The sequence below is a fragment of the Melanotaenia boesemani genome, chromosome 6 (genome assembly GCF_017639745.1).
Source record: "Melanotaenia boesemani isolate fMelBoe1 chromosome 6, fMelBoe1.pri, whole genome shotgun sequence".
NCBI lineage: Eukaryota > Metazoa > Chordata > Actinopteri > Atheriniformes > Melanotaeniidae > Melanotaenia > Melanotaenia boesemani.
The window spans coordinates 14964413-14978790 of NC_055687.1; the positions used below are offsets into that span (position 1 = coordinate 14964413).

General features: G+C 38.4%; 3 protein-coding genes across 3 annotated transcripts in view; 2 read left to right on the forward strand and 1 right to left on the reverse strand.

Moving 5' to 3' along the window:
* The first annotated feature begins 367 nt into the window (after positions 1–367).
* Positions 368–1960, forward strand: LOC121641952 (trypsin-1-like). Its single transcript, XM_041988366.1, has 6 exons — positions 368–474; positions 677–827; positions 937–1187; positions 1281–1414; positions 1567–1668; positions 1785–1960. The coding sequence occupies exons 1-6, from the start codon at positions 435–437 to the stop codon at positions 1830–1832; spliced, it is 726 nt and encodes a 241-aa protein (XP_041844300.1). The 5' UTR covers positions 368–434; the 3' UTR covers positions 1833–1960.
* A 2709-nt stretch (positions 1961–4669) lies between these two features.
* Positions 4670–7416, forward strand: mrpl17 (mitochondrial ribosomal protein L17). The gene is made up of 3 exons (XM_041989272.1): positions 4670–5065; positions 6804–6872; positions 7001–7416. Exons 1-3 carry the CDS (start codon positions 4892–4894, stop codon positions 7253–7255), a joined length of 498 nt encoding a protein of 165 aa, XP_041845206.1. The 5' UTR covers positions 4670–4891; the 3' UTR covers positions 7256–7416.
* A 2622-nt stretch (positions 7417–10038) lies between these two features.
* tmem145 (transmembrane protein 145) overlaps positions 10039–14378 on the reverse strand; it is a 46934-nt gene continuing 42594 nt past the window's right edge. The window contains exon 15 of the mRNA XM_041988720.1: positions 10039–12504. Coding sequence (XP_041844654.1) covers positions 12265–12504 — 240 coding nt within the window. The 3' untranslated portion in view covers positions 10039–12264. The remainder of the gene's footprint in view (positions 12505–14378) is intronic.

Genomic DNA, 14378 nt, shown 5'->3' on the forward strand with positions numbered 1-14378 from the left:
AAGCAAGCAAGAAAGAAAGGCTGCCTTTTGATGCATAATATCCGCTACACTGGACACACATATAAAGGCTTTTTTTCTACTATATCTATGGTCACCATGTAATAACAGATCAGTGTGTTTGTCCCATATGAATTGTTGCCTTCCAGAGGGATTTTAAAAAAATACATATACATGTAAGTATTACCTATTTTTACACATGCAATTATTTTCTAGAGGTTTGTATATAATTTGATTTCACTGTTTGATCCGCTACTTTAGACCAACCCTCACCCCATCAATATTTACCTTTCCAACGTTCATAACGTTTTTCCAGGACACTGATTGGTCAAAGATAACAACGGGAGTTGTTTTCAGCTGGAAAACTGGGAGCTACCTTCCAATATAAACCAGGGCTGCAGGTGAAGTCCTCTCATCAACAGGATCACTTAGCAACCATGAGGTCTCTGGTCTTTGTTCTGCTCATCGGAGCTGCTTGTAAGCATCTTTCTATTTGCCTTCACATGTTTCCTAATTTTGCTGTAAAAATGATTATTTAGTTTATAACTATTAAGCTGTCTGTGTGATTTCAGTTGCCCTTGTCAGTTGACAGCTGACTTTAAATCAAAATAACAAGTTTCACCCTTGCTGCACTAGAAGAAACAACAAAAACTAACTGGTTGCTAATGTATGTTTTCAGTTGCCCTTGACGACGACAAGATCGTCGGAGGGTTTGAGTGCCAGCCTAACACTGAGCCCCATACTGTGTCTCTGAACTCTGGCTACCACTTCTGCGGTGGTTCTCTGATCAATGAGAACTGGGTTGTGTCTGCTGCTCACTGCTACAAGTCGTGGGTGTTCTCTTCATGTTTTTCCAAAGCTGTAGCTGTGATTTACCTACCAGGTGTCTGTACATTAATATTTCATTTTCTCTTTGGTGTTTTTGCCCCAATCCCTTAGCCGTGTGGAGGTCCGTCTGGGAGAGCACGACATCACCGTAAACGAGGGAACTGAGCAGTTCATCAGCTCCTCCCAAGTCATCCGCCACCCCAGATACAGCTCCTACAACATTGACAATGACGTCATGCTGATCAAGCTGAGCAGGCCCGCCACTCTCAACCAGTATGTGAGGCCCGTGGCTCTGCCCTCCGGCTGCGCTCCCGCTGGCACCATGTGCAGAATTGCTGGCTGGGGCAACACCATGAGCTCTGGTGAGTTATAATTCATACACTACTTTCATATTTATTCCATTTTGCAATCACATAATTCCAGTTTTCTTTAAATCTGTTTTTCCTCTCCAACAGTTAGTGGTGACAGGCTGCAGTGCCTGAACGCCCCCATCCTGTCTGACAGGGACTGTAACAACGCCTACCCTGGCATGATCACTGATTCCATGATCTGTGTTGGATACCTGGAGGGAGGCAAGGACTCTTGCCAGGTATGTAGGAAGTTAAATATGGAGTAATCATTGTCTTAACCAGATGCAGTTTCATAATATTGCCAATATTATCACAATTGCACCACATGCTTTCAAGTTCACTAATATATAAAAGTTAAATCATCACAAGTTTTCTTATGTTTTGTTGTCAGGGTGACTCTGGTGGCCCTGTTGTGTGCAACGGTGAGCTGCAGGGTATTGTGTCCTGGGGCTATGGATGCGCTGAGAAGGACCACCCTGGTGTCTACGCCAAGGTGAAGCAAAACCATACAGCACTATCACCTGAATGCATCACAGAGTAAATCATAAAATCATATATGCTGCTGTCGGTCTGTACTTACCATGCCTTTTTTCCTGCCACTATTCACAGGTCTGCATCTTCAACGACTGGCTGGAGAGCACCATGGCCAGCAACTAAGCCTGATTCTTCTACAGCCATTTTGCTCTGCTGCATTTCTTTCATCGTTTCAACTCTGATTTTTCTTGTAGAATCATGAATAACGTGCAACCAGTTTCCATGCAAACCAATAAAATCTTAAAATTTAACCTGCATTTGTTTCTTCGCATGTTTTGTTTGTGTTTTCTCACATTATACTGAAGAGGGATGATTCATATATTATGGCAGTTATACAGTGCACATAGTCCAAACCAGTGATATCACTAAGTTTGTCGTTGCATTTGAATGTTCTGCTGCACTAATATTAACCAACCAGATTAAGTGCATTAACTTTATTTAAATTATTGCCATTTTCATATTTACGATATTACAACATAAGCTAAAATATATAAAACCACCTTCCACACACTGTTTTTTACATGAATCGTGACATAATCTTGCTTTAATTTGAGATATATATTCCACAACTGTAAAGACCAAGTAATAAGACGAGTCAACGTCAGACTGCCTTTTGGTGGCCGGAGAGCTCAGAGAAGAGACTTCATTAGTAAAGTCTTTATTAGTTGGCACCAAAGCTTTTACTTAACATTGTCAATTGCTTAATTAACAATTAAAATCAAAGTCATCCTGGGGCTCTTTACGGACAAAGTCAATTCAAGCCAGTTCATTGTGATCCAATCAGTGTTCATACAAGCCAAATCATAAAAAATAAAAGCCTAGATAAAGAAACCAACGGATTGCATCAAATCTTCAGTAGTGAAAAGTTCAGTAGTATTTTTTTAAACAAACATGACAAAACACTGCAAGCTGTCCTAAAAACCTGTTAAAAAATCTCACAAACTCAACCAAGACAGCATTTTTTAAATTCTAAATGAAGCCTTCAATTCCGTGTGTACAATATTTGAAATATACAGTTTCTGACACTTGCATCACCATGTGGTAAAAACTGCTCAAAACCCTTGCTTGGAATATTTATGACACGTCACAGTGTAAAATATTGTGTATAATGTTTTTTTTTTCTGTATTGAGATTTTTGACATTTTGTTAAAGGGCCAAATAAGGACTTCTGATTAATGTATCAAATTTTCTGACCATTATTTCTTGAGTCGGACATTAAAAGGTTAAGAAATTAAAATATGTGACCCGCTATTAACAATTTATGGCTGTTTTTGCATTAACATTCATTAAAAGTCATATGATTGTCTTTATATTGCTTCATCAACCACCATTTTATTCCATTCTCATTACCTTACAGACCTGTTTTAAAATGGGTACAACAGAAAACAGCTGCTTGTATTCACATTTCAGGTGACTGCTCTACACAGAAGAGCATTTCCTGGAGTCTGTGAGAGAGGCTTAACCTGGCACTGTATCCACTCAAGGTCATCTAACTTATTACAACATGGACTGAATATTCTTTAGATCAGCCAACATTCATTTCAAGGTGAATTTTAGTGGAAAAAAATAAGGAAGACGGCTGTCTTTGAGACTGTGAAGTTCTGTTTTGGAAGGACAAATAGTAAAAATGGTAAAAGGTTTCCCTTTTCACTTTCTCAAAGGGCTTTTGATTGGCCATGAATGATATGTAAAGCAGTCAATAAAAACGTTGCACCTGTTCAGAGAAAACCTTGGAGCTCCATTAGTCATCAAGTAATCATGAGACTTTTGGTATGTGTTCTGCTCCTCGGGGCTGTGTGTAAGTATGAATATCTGAAAGCATCAATAGTTTGAAATAATGTCAGAATGTCTTAACGGGTGGAAACACTATGCCTGTTATTCAGAAAATCAATGACCCAGAAAACACCAAATAGAAACAAACACATGGACTGTTTGTGTAGATGCTTCTCCCTGTTTATAGATATATGATTACTTTTTTCAGCTGCCACAGAAGATGATAAAATTGTTGGAGGCCAAGAGTGCACATTTCATTCTCAGCCCCATCAGGTGTCTCTGAACTCTGGTTATCACTTCTGTGGTGGCTCCCTGGTCAGTGAATACTTGGTTGTGTCGGCTGCTCACTGCTATAAATCGTGAGTGTGACACATATTTCATCCAGATGATCATTCCCTCTCCATCTCTCCCATTTCCCTCCTCTCTTTCAGCAAAACGCAGGGGAGACTTCTTGGTTCAACATTTCACTGATAGGGTGACTCTGGTGGTCCAGTTGTGTGCAATGGAAAACTGCAGGGAGTTGTGTCCTGGGGTTTTGGATGTGCAGAGAAAAACCACCCTGGTGTTTATGCCAAGGTAGAAAATAAAAATAGTATTTCTTTCCCTTTTATGACTCATACATATTCTCACAGCCCAAGCTGACATAGCTCACAATATGCATTTTCCAGTTTGTCTTCAATCAGACCTGCATCTTTACAGACTGGCTGCAGAGCACCATGGCTTCTTACCAAGGACAAACAAGTGTCCTCTGCTATAGCAATTTCAATACTTCCAGCTAGCGTTTTATTTTTTTTTATTTATTTTTTTTTGTATTGTATATTTTTCTCTTTTATATATTTAATGACTTATTGTTTGATAAAGCTATACAAAGAATATAATAAGTAAAATAATAACTACTTCTACAATGACATTTTATAATTAAAAGTCTAAAATAATTGACAGCCATGATAAAAAAAATTATGACAGAATTATAACAGAATAGCAACATTTAAAAATATATATATTGAGCAAAATTTTCACCTGAGGCATTTAGATTTTCTGAGTGTATACATTTTATATTTATTATTATTATTATTATTATTATTATTATTATTATTATTATTATTATTATTAAAGAAACAGAAAGATACAATGTTTAGTTTTCAGGATTTCTTTCAGTGTTGAGCTTAGCGGAACTGTGACTTCCTGGTTCCATGACTGAGTCGGACATTTTTAACGATGCACAACCAATGTCAAACCCAGCCAACTTATCGTTGATATAACTGAGCTCAAATTGAGTTATTTCATTGCGGTGTTTCTTCTATTTTATCTACAAAGGGCAGTATAACAAGATCGCACTGTTAGAGTTGTGTGTCTTTTTGTTATTGTTTGTTAACATCGGACACTGATAGGTGACTCGACGTGACAAAATGCGCCTTACATTGTCAATGTTGATCTCTCATGGCCGGATGGCCCGGAGGATGGGTCTGGGCCCACAGTCTCGAATCAACATGCTACGAAACATTTTGACAGGACTTGTTCGACATGAGAGGATAGAAACAACATTAGCCAGAGCAGACGAAGTCCGCTTCTACGCCGAAAAGGTGAGGACGACCCGGGGATGCTGTAAGCTAGCTAGAAGTTAATGTATATGTAGACCAGGTATGTTTCAGCCATGTGAAAAAATATAAATGTAAGTGACATAAAATGTTGCTGTGAAGGTATCGATCAAATGATTTAGACATTTGGGGGGCAGTGTATTGCCGTTTCCCCGTTTCTCCAGACACCCATCATTTGGTTTACTTCCAGACTGGCTGGGGTCCCCCAAGACTTTCTTGAGCTTTATTGAAGTCAATGCTTCACTTTGATGTCTCATTAGGATTTAAATCATTACCCCAACCCCAGATCGTTGAAAACTGTGTTCCCTCTTGACCAGTGGTTCCCTGAGACTTTGAACACTAGAGTCATAGTGATTAATGTCCACAAATTTTCCCTATTTTAACGAAAAGAGTAAGGCTATGTTCTTCATTCAACTTTGGCTTTATCAAAGGACAGGACTCAACCAGAATATATTGGTGTGACTTGCACTTTTGAAAGTATAAAACCAAGCATTGTTTCAGCATGGGGTGGGGCAGGGGCATTTTAGTATATGGATGAACGGGATCCCAGAGGAAAAAAGGTTGGGAGCCACTGATCTAGACTAATCAGTTTTTTTTTCAGCATTTGTGTTTTCGTCTTCTGTTAAGGCATCTTAGAGTCCCTACTGTTCACTTTCTCCACACAGAATGACACTGATGTCACGGTGTTGAACTGCAGGGATGGTATTAATGAGATGTTGCACACTTGGAACTATATTTATGCTACTGTCTTATGAGATCAGAAGATTTTGCTTGTTGTGGTTTGAAAGTCACTCAGGTGCCTTTTGGCATATTCCCACTGGAAATAACTGACTGATGGAGGGCTGCATCAGTGATCCTTCTGTATGGTTGTCTCATCTCCACACAGGAGCTCTGCGCAGATCATTCATAGGGACTATTAGTTGGTTTTCTGTCTCACTCAATCCCTCTGCTTTTATACCTTGAGTGCTGCTGAAATCCATGTCCTTGCCTGTGTCCCTTTCTGTGTCTTCATAAAATTCTGTCTCCAGGCAGTTCTCTTAAATTTATAATTTGGTTTTAAATCTGACATATATGTATATTTTCTTGTCAGAACTTCTTAATTGTTGACGGGTTCAGTGGAAAGATACAAGGGCGGAGACATACATTAAACAGCCCAGATCGGATTTCTATCCATCCCCCTGTTGTGAGGACATGAGACGCACACTCAAGCGTAGAGGTGCCCCAGTTTTAGGATTTAAGATTCTTTATGTCACAATACAACTGAGTTTGGCAGCAGGCATTCAGTTAGCAGCATTATCAATTATAAGTCAAATAAATAGCAGCATCAACTATTAATAAGAATAATGAAATGATTGGAAAGAAAAGAAGAATATTGTGTATTGATTGCATTTGTTAGTAGGTATTAATACTCTGTACTGTCTGTGTCGTGTGTTTTGGTCCTGATTAGTTAAGTCTTTGTCATAAATTTAACAGTGCAGACAGTCAGTGATTGTCATTCTGCAGATCACTTTAGATTTCCTCCAGGAAGCTCCAGTATTCCTGGACCTGCTGTGAAAACCACTATACTAAACTGCATGATAGCTTCATGTTGTTTTGCTGCTGTGCCCAAAAAGCTTAACTCCCTCATTAATTTCACATGTAGAGAGTTAACAATTTTCCACTTTGAGATTTCCAAAATTTCTTGGACTCACAACGATTCTCTGTTTTTGTTTCATCATTCCAGCTGGTTGACTATGCCAAAAAAGGAGACACTGATGAGAAGGCGATGAAAATGGCCAGTTTTTGGCTGACGGTATGTCTCTGCAGCTCTTTTCATCCTTGTGCAGTTACAAACTGTGCAGCTCTGTGAAAGAAATTGATTTGAAGTTTAGTTGTTTTTTTTCTTTTGTTTGTTTTTTAAAATCTGCTTCTTCTCTCCAGGAAAAGGACCTGGTTCCAAAGCTCTTTAAGGTCCTCGCTCCACGGTTTGAGAGTCAGTCAAGTGGCTACACGCGGATGGCACGCATTCCTAACAGAGAGAATCTAGATAGAGCCAAGATGGCCGTCCTGGAGTACAAAGGCAATCCCTTTCCACCTCTTTATCCTGCTAAAAAAGAGAACGAACTGACTCTCATCAACCAGCTTCTCAAAGGCTACAGAGAAGAGAGAGCACAACGGTTAACTACAAATGCATGATTGATGCCATGTTGTTGGATTAATGATAGCTGGAAGGTGATAAAAGGCTTCTAATGCTGCAGATAGGGGCTTAAAAAGAGATGTTTCAGCTGAAGCAGAGGGCAGTTCTGTAAAACAACATTGGACTGCTTGTGTATTAATAAATGCTATTTCTTTAAACTGAAGTAACATATTTATGATGTGGTTTCTTTTCATATTTATCAGTGCAGGTTGTTTTTTTATATCAAAACAGAAATAAAGTTTAAATAGATTATTTGTTGCTAATATTGCAGTTATTAGTGTAATTTATTAGCCTCTGACCAGTTTTTATACTAACAGTCATTTTGCACTTTCCTGGAGCTGTCATTTCCCTTCAGTGTCCCGAGGCAGAGAAGCATATTTCCCAAATTTTTGTTCTAACCCAGGGCATCATGTTACAAGTGCTTTTCACTTAGAGCAACGCATCACACGACAACAATCAGATATTAACACAATGGCCATTTTTAAAACAAACCATTCCTAATTCAGGAAAGAATACAAGAGGACATCACTGGAGGAAGAGAGGAATAGAAAAAGTGATAGCAAGAGATAAGACGAGTCAACATTAGACTGATGGTTACTGGCTGCAGAGCTCAGAGAAGAGACAGGGTGCAAGATGGATGCTATGGTTGCTTTCTATTAATTTTTTATGTCTTTCTATAAGATCTCAGCCTGCAGGGATCATAATCTCCAGTCCTTAAGGGCCATTGTTCTGCTAGTTTTGGATGCTCTCCTACATACAATATATTGCCAAAAGTATTCACTCACCTGTCCAAATAACTGAAATCAGGTGTTCCAATCACTTCTATGGCCACAGGTGTATAAAAATCAAGCACAGAGGCATGCAGACTGTTTCTACAAACATTTGTGAAAGAAGGGGTCGCCCTCAGAAGCTCAGTGAATTCCAGCGTGGTTCTGCGATAGGATGCCACCTGTGCAACAAGTCCAGTCTGAAATTTCCTCACTCCTAAATGTTCCACAGTCAGCTGTCAGTGGTATCATAACAAAGTGGAAGCGATTAAGAACGACAGCCACGAAATGGTAGGCCCCATGAAATGACTGAGCGGGGTCGGCAGATACTGAGGCGCATAGTGCACAAATGCCCGCAACTTTCAGCAGCTGATTGCTACAGATCTCCAAACCTCATGTGGCCTTCAGATCAGTTTAAGAACAGTGCTAAGAGAGCTTCATGGATTGGGTTTTCACAGCCGAGGAGCTACATCCAAGCCATACATCACCAAAAGCAATGCAAACGTTGGATGCAGTGGTGTAGCGAACGCCCCCACTTGACTCTGAATTAGTGGAGACGTGTTCTCTGGAGTGACAAATCACGCTTCACCATCTGGCCATCTGATGGAAGAGTCTGGGTGTGGTGGTTGCCAGGGGAACGGTACTTGTCTGACTGCATTGTGCCAAGAGTGAAGTTTGGTGGAGGGGGTATTATGGTTTGGGTTTTTTTTCAGGAGCTGGGTTTGGCCCCTTAGTTCCAGTGAAAGGAACCCTGAATGCTACCAAGAGATTGTGGACAATTCCATGCTCCCAACTTTGTGGGAACAGTTTGGGAATGACCCTTTCCTGTTCCAACATGACTGTGCACCAGTGCAAAAAGCAAAGTCCATAAAGACATGGAAGAATGAGTTTGGTGTGGATGAACTTGACTGACCTGCACAGAGTCCTGACCTCAACGTGATAGAACACCTTTGGGATGAATTAGAGCGGCGGCTGAGAACCAGGCCTTCTCATCCAACATCAGTGTCTGACCTCACAAATGTGCTTCTGTGGTCCAGAAAATTGCTATAAACACACACCTAAGAAGAGTTGAAGCTGTTATAGCAGAAAAGAGTGGGCCACTTGAATTTATTTGATTAAGAATGGATGTCTAAGTTCATATGAGAATCAATGCAGGTGAGCTATATGCTTTTGGCAATATAATGTACCTCAAATTATTTTATTTTTTTTTTTGTCAGGTTCTACAGGATGACCCATTCATTTAAGTCAGGTGTGTTTAAATTACTTGCTATACCTGCTGTTGTGTGTTGGCACTTGGACATCATTTTTGTGGTGTGTTCAGGAGCTGTTTTTACCCAGAACATGACAGAAATGCAAAAATAGTGTGTTCTTAATTTAAATTATAGTTAACCTGTCAGGAGACAGTAACAAAGACTATTGTGTCCAAAATGTCTCTTTGCTGTTTTAGTGTTATTTATGTGTAGTGGATGAGTCCGACTGAGGGCACAGGTGCAGCTAATAACACTTAACGATGGCTCTGCTTCTAAACACCAACTGAACTCAGTCATTGTCAGGGATGTTAATTAAACTTTCCCTCCACATACTGCATGTCAGAGACTGTAGGTCTATTATAGTGCTCAACAATGCTTTTTTTTTATTAAAAGTAGATTAACTGGAGATAAAGTGATCATGATAATTATTTCTGGACGATTAATCTGAACTGAATTAAAACTAAAGCGGAGAAATAGAGAATATCCATCACAGCTGTACTGTTTGGGATAAGTTTATGTTTATGTGGTTTAGAGGCATCAGACCAGGATACTGGCAACCACTGTAAAACAATTATGGCTGCCCACATCAACCTGTGACCAGGCTGAGACTGTCCACAGTTTCTTGTACTTTAATTGACTTGTAATGGGAACAAATTCTAAATATGATTTACAGTTATTAGATTTACTCCTTTGAACTTGTGCCCCTTCTCTCAACTGGATCTCGCTAAACATAGGAGGCAAATAACACACACAGCTAGACAAGACTTTTAATAAAACCATATTTTTTATTATTTTGGCAAAAAGTGTATATATATACAGCATATTTAGAATTATTTGACACCATTAAAATGCATCTGAACGGTGCTTTAGTGATGTGCTCTTAACCAGGTCGCTCTGAGTAGCCTAAAAGCTGTGCTGTTCTCCGTCATGCATACATAATCTCTTTGCTTCAAGTTCTCTCTCCAAGTCTCTGTGTCATTGCAGTAATCAAATGTCAGTATACACAAGGTTGAAGCAGTGATACGATGTCAGTAAGCCTGTTGAGTTATTCAGTGTCTACTCAGTCAAGTCATGGCAACAGCAGACAAAAATGGCAGACATGCCAAATACAAACCAGACACATAATCAGAAATAACAGCAAGTACTCTAATTCAAGTATTGTTCAGTTTCACAGACTAAGTTACATCTCTGACATGTTACACACCACATTCCTAACATCACCTAACATCACTCCAAGACAGCAACATTGCCACTGATAAGTCTGTGGGCTATTAGCTGAGTACCACAGTTTGTCTAAGCCAAGATAAAAACACTGAATTTCTCAGTATGCTGCCTTTCACCTATTTTTTTCCTAGTTCTCAAACTAAGCATGAGTAGTTTCTTTACAATGTATGGAAAATTGAAGACGGTTCAGTTTTTATATACAGGTGTACGCATCAGAAATAGTTGTCCATGAGGTGTGAATACAGGTTTCAAGAAGTCTTATAAGGTGACATCACGAATAAACAGACTAAGACCAGGAACATTAAAGTGCTCCATGCAGGACAGACGAAATGTACAGTTGTGTTGCTGTTTTCACAGCTCATCTACAAGACTTTTTTTTTCCTCTGTCATAGCTGAATATTAGGGGAAACAAAACTATTACTATTTGTCCAGCTTTTTGCACAGTATAAATATTCAGGTGCAAAAAGCTGAACAAATAAAATATTCACATTTCAGGTACAAGACAGGGGTGAGGATGAAGTTACTTGTATTGAAAAGGAAAAAGAGGCATCCTCCTGCTCATAAATTATACATATCTTGCAGATGTAGAGAGAAAAAAGAAAATTTAACAAAGGTGTAGTGCAGTATTAGAGTAACTTGGAAGTTACCCCGTGCTTGTGCTGTATTGCATCAATACATTCACCAACGTCTACATACACAGAAATGAGTTTTGAGCAGGCATATTCTACACTCTGGTGAAAATTCAACTAGAACCAATTTAAAATTGGTTTTTACTGCGTTTCAAAGGGCACAAAACCGTTTTGACTGAAAAAAAAAAACAATTTCTATAGTCAAAAATATGCTGAAGCCTATTGTATGTATTTACAAATTATGGATTTTAATACACACAATAAGCGAATACTGGATGGTCACATGGAGTACATATATCAGCTTTTTGGACAGGAAATACAATACAAACATGCGTGTTTTAAGAGTACTGTACTTAGAGGTGCCCACAGTAAATGTGACATTTTACAGTTACACATCAGCATATTAATCCAGTAAAACCAGCAGCAAAGAAGGAATACAAGAGTATAAATCAGCCCAACAGACTCCATTTAGAGTTAATATACAGTATTTATGTTTATCAAAATGTGTCAAACATAAAAAAGTGTTTTCTTAGATTTGATAAATGTAATGGCAGAATTTTCTATGGTCACAGCACCATCTGGAATGTAATGCTGGAAAACATGATTTTTTTTTTTTTAAGATTAATCTAAAGAATGATGTTCTCAACAGTTTTTTTTTTAGCTATTTACATATTCTTCCAGGCACATCATCAATGCCTCATAAAATTTTGAATAAATGTGTTTCAAGAATTTTTGTTTGTTTCCACTTTGTGCACAGCTATCTATCTATTGCTCCGGCTACATCCACTTTGTCATCTTTCTCACTGTGTGCCTTCTACTGGTCAACATCAAATATTTATTGCTTCTTTATTCTTTTACAAGCTTAGTGCTCGTTGCAGCCATTTCCCCTCACTTCCTCATTCTGGTCACTTGCATTCACAGGTGAAAAGGGACCATTTAAGGATTCAAGTTTCTGGTGATTTCTCATCTCTGTCTCTGAACTCTTTTTTTGTTTGTTTTGTTTTGTTTTTGTTTAGATGACCATTTAGTCTTTAAACAGAAACATCTTGAATTCACCAAATGACTGCCTTTTCATTTTGTATCATCATTCCATCTACACCTTCACCATTTTCCTCACAGTCTTTTCTTTCTCTTGATCTCATGCTTTTGACCCAAAGCCTCCTCCGCCACCACTCTGCATGCTGAAATATTCCGTGAAGGAGGGGAGTCGAGGTGGCAGTGGGGGGGAGCGCGAGGCTGGGCGTGGGGGTATCGGAGGCGGAGGTGGTGGCAATATTGAGGTCAAGTCAGCTGCGGTGGTGATGATCTTTTGCTCGCTGTTCCTCGGCACATCTGGACCTTTACGAGCCACCGTCTCCTCCACCGTCTTTACCGGATCCTGAAGTGGAAGAAAAACAAGAATTTCATACGTTTGACACGAAAAAAAAAAAAAATTAAAAAAAATTCAGCGTTTCCTTTATACACAACAGTTCACCTGGAAATGTTGCAAAAGTTTGGACACCTTCCATTTGGATTTCATGGGAAAGTGTGTCTAAACTGTTGACTGGTAACAACAGCTGGTTAATGTAAAGCACCTCGACAGTACTGATGCAGTAAAGTTGGTTTTTACTGCAAATCCCAGCAAAAAAGATTATGTGATTAAAAAAAAGATTTGACTACCCAGAAATGATTTATTAGTAACATTGTTTATCACTGCAAAGATCTGCTTTAAGGTACAACATCTCCTCTGCAATTAAATGCTGAATCTTGTTCTGTGCCTTTCTGGAATTTGTCTTGCTAAAACAAGAGCTGGGTCACAATGTTGTCAAAGATTAGATTGTATAAAATGATGGTGTTTTTATTCAGATGTTGGAAGATGGACTAGAAGGGAATAAAACAACAGTGCTTTTGAGAGAGTATAAAATGCTGATGCATCTTTCCTGCTATCCTTTACTGCTTTATGTCTGCAATAAATAAACCTGATCAGGCTGAAACTACCAAACTGGGTTTTCTCTTTCTTTCTCATTATCAAAATATCTTCTTGAAACTTCTGGGAAATGGTGCATAACAACAATAATGACAAAGAAAAAAAAACATTTTCTAGCAGAAAAACAAAGGTATTTACTGGCCCAAATGTTTTAATGTTCCATAACAACCACTCCGTTAGAGCTTTTCAATCTTTGTAGTTCATCTATCATCCATGTTGTATTAAAGTGTTTGCAGCAATCACACTGACAGCAGTGTTTTTCTACCTTGGTCTGCATTATGGCTTAGACTCAAACTGAAGATATGCATTATGATGATCGTATGAGAGCTGTCACTACTGTAGCTTCTGTTTTTGCTCATTTGTAGTCAGTATGTGCAGGTGGTGAAGATCTGCTGGGTTGGTTGGGGTTTCTCTGAGTAGCAAGCATGAAAAGATGATAAAAAAAAATGACTGACACTGAACAGGATTTTCTTGGCTACACATAAACAAGATTGAAATATTTTAAAAAACAAATTTACAAATACATAAATAAAAAATTATAACTTGCAAATGGCAAACAGAAGTGATCTCCAAATCCATGTTAACATTTTACTGACTGCAGTCTGATGTAAGCGAATTGACATCATTTGAACTTTGTGTGGCCCAGAATTTTCTAAGCAGAGCCCACTTTTAGATCAAGTTTTTAAGATGTCATTAAATTTGCACAAATACCCATAAATATTAAATATAACATTAACTGGCTCTTCCGCTCCAAATTACATATTATATTATGAGGGTCTGCACTAGTGTCCCAAAATCACTGGTCAACTCAGGAGGTAAAGTTAGCGGATGGAAATAGAGTGATACCAGGCAAAGTTATCAGTCATTGCTTTTCTTAAATTAAACACTTGGTTAAGATAAGACATTTATAATTATTCATTTTTTCAATCTGAACAGCTTTAATCTACACTGAACATCTAAAAAGACAAATCTAAACTTCAAACTAACTTCTGACACAAAACTAGAAATAACTCCTGCGCTGGCGATTCTTTCACAGCAGTAGAAAATCAGTTAACTCTGTTCTATAAGTCTTTCATGGTATAATATATAAAATTTTAGAACTGACTATAATAATTTTAGTAGTTAAATTATTTTACCTATTAAGCCTGGACTGATGCAAGACTGCGCCAACATTTTCAAGACACATCATCATTAAAAACAACACTGATAAACATTAGGGCAAAATAAGGAAATCACAATAAAAATGAAGGTTAAAGCTCTTAAAAAATTTTTAATTTCCAGAAGCT

What these genes read in the sequence shown, in the direction of transcription:
- LOC121641952 (XM_041988366.1), top strand. Translation starts at nt 435, where the DNA reads ATGAGGTCTCTGGTCTTTGTTCTGCTCATCGGAGCTGCTT. An exon ending in TCTGCTCATCGGAGCTGCTT is followed by an intron (nt 475 to 676) that starts GTAAGCATCTTT and finishes GTATGTTTTCAG; the next exon opens with TTGCCCTTGACGACGACAAG. An exon ending in GGGCAACACCATGAGCTCTG is followed by an intron (nt 1,188 to 1,280) that starts GTGAGTTATAAT and finishes CCTCTCCAACAG; the next exon opens with TTAGTGGTGACAGGCTGCAG.
- mrpl17 (XM_041989272.1), top strand. Translation starts at nt 4,892, where the DNA reads ATGCGCCTTACATTGTCAATGTTGATCTCTCATGGCCGGATGGCCCGG. An exon ending in TCCGCTTCTACGCCGAAAAG is followed by an intron (nt 5,066 to 6,803) that starts GTGAGGACGACC and finishes TCATCATTCCAG; the next exon opens with CTGGTTGACTATGCCAAAAA. An exon ending in TGGCCAGTTTTTGGCTGACG is followed by an intron (nt 6,873 to 7,000) that starts GTATGTCTCTGC and finishes TCTTCTCTCCAG; the next exon opens with GAAAAGGACCTGGTTCCAAA.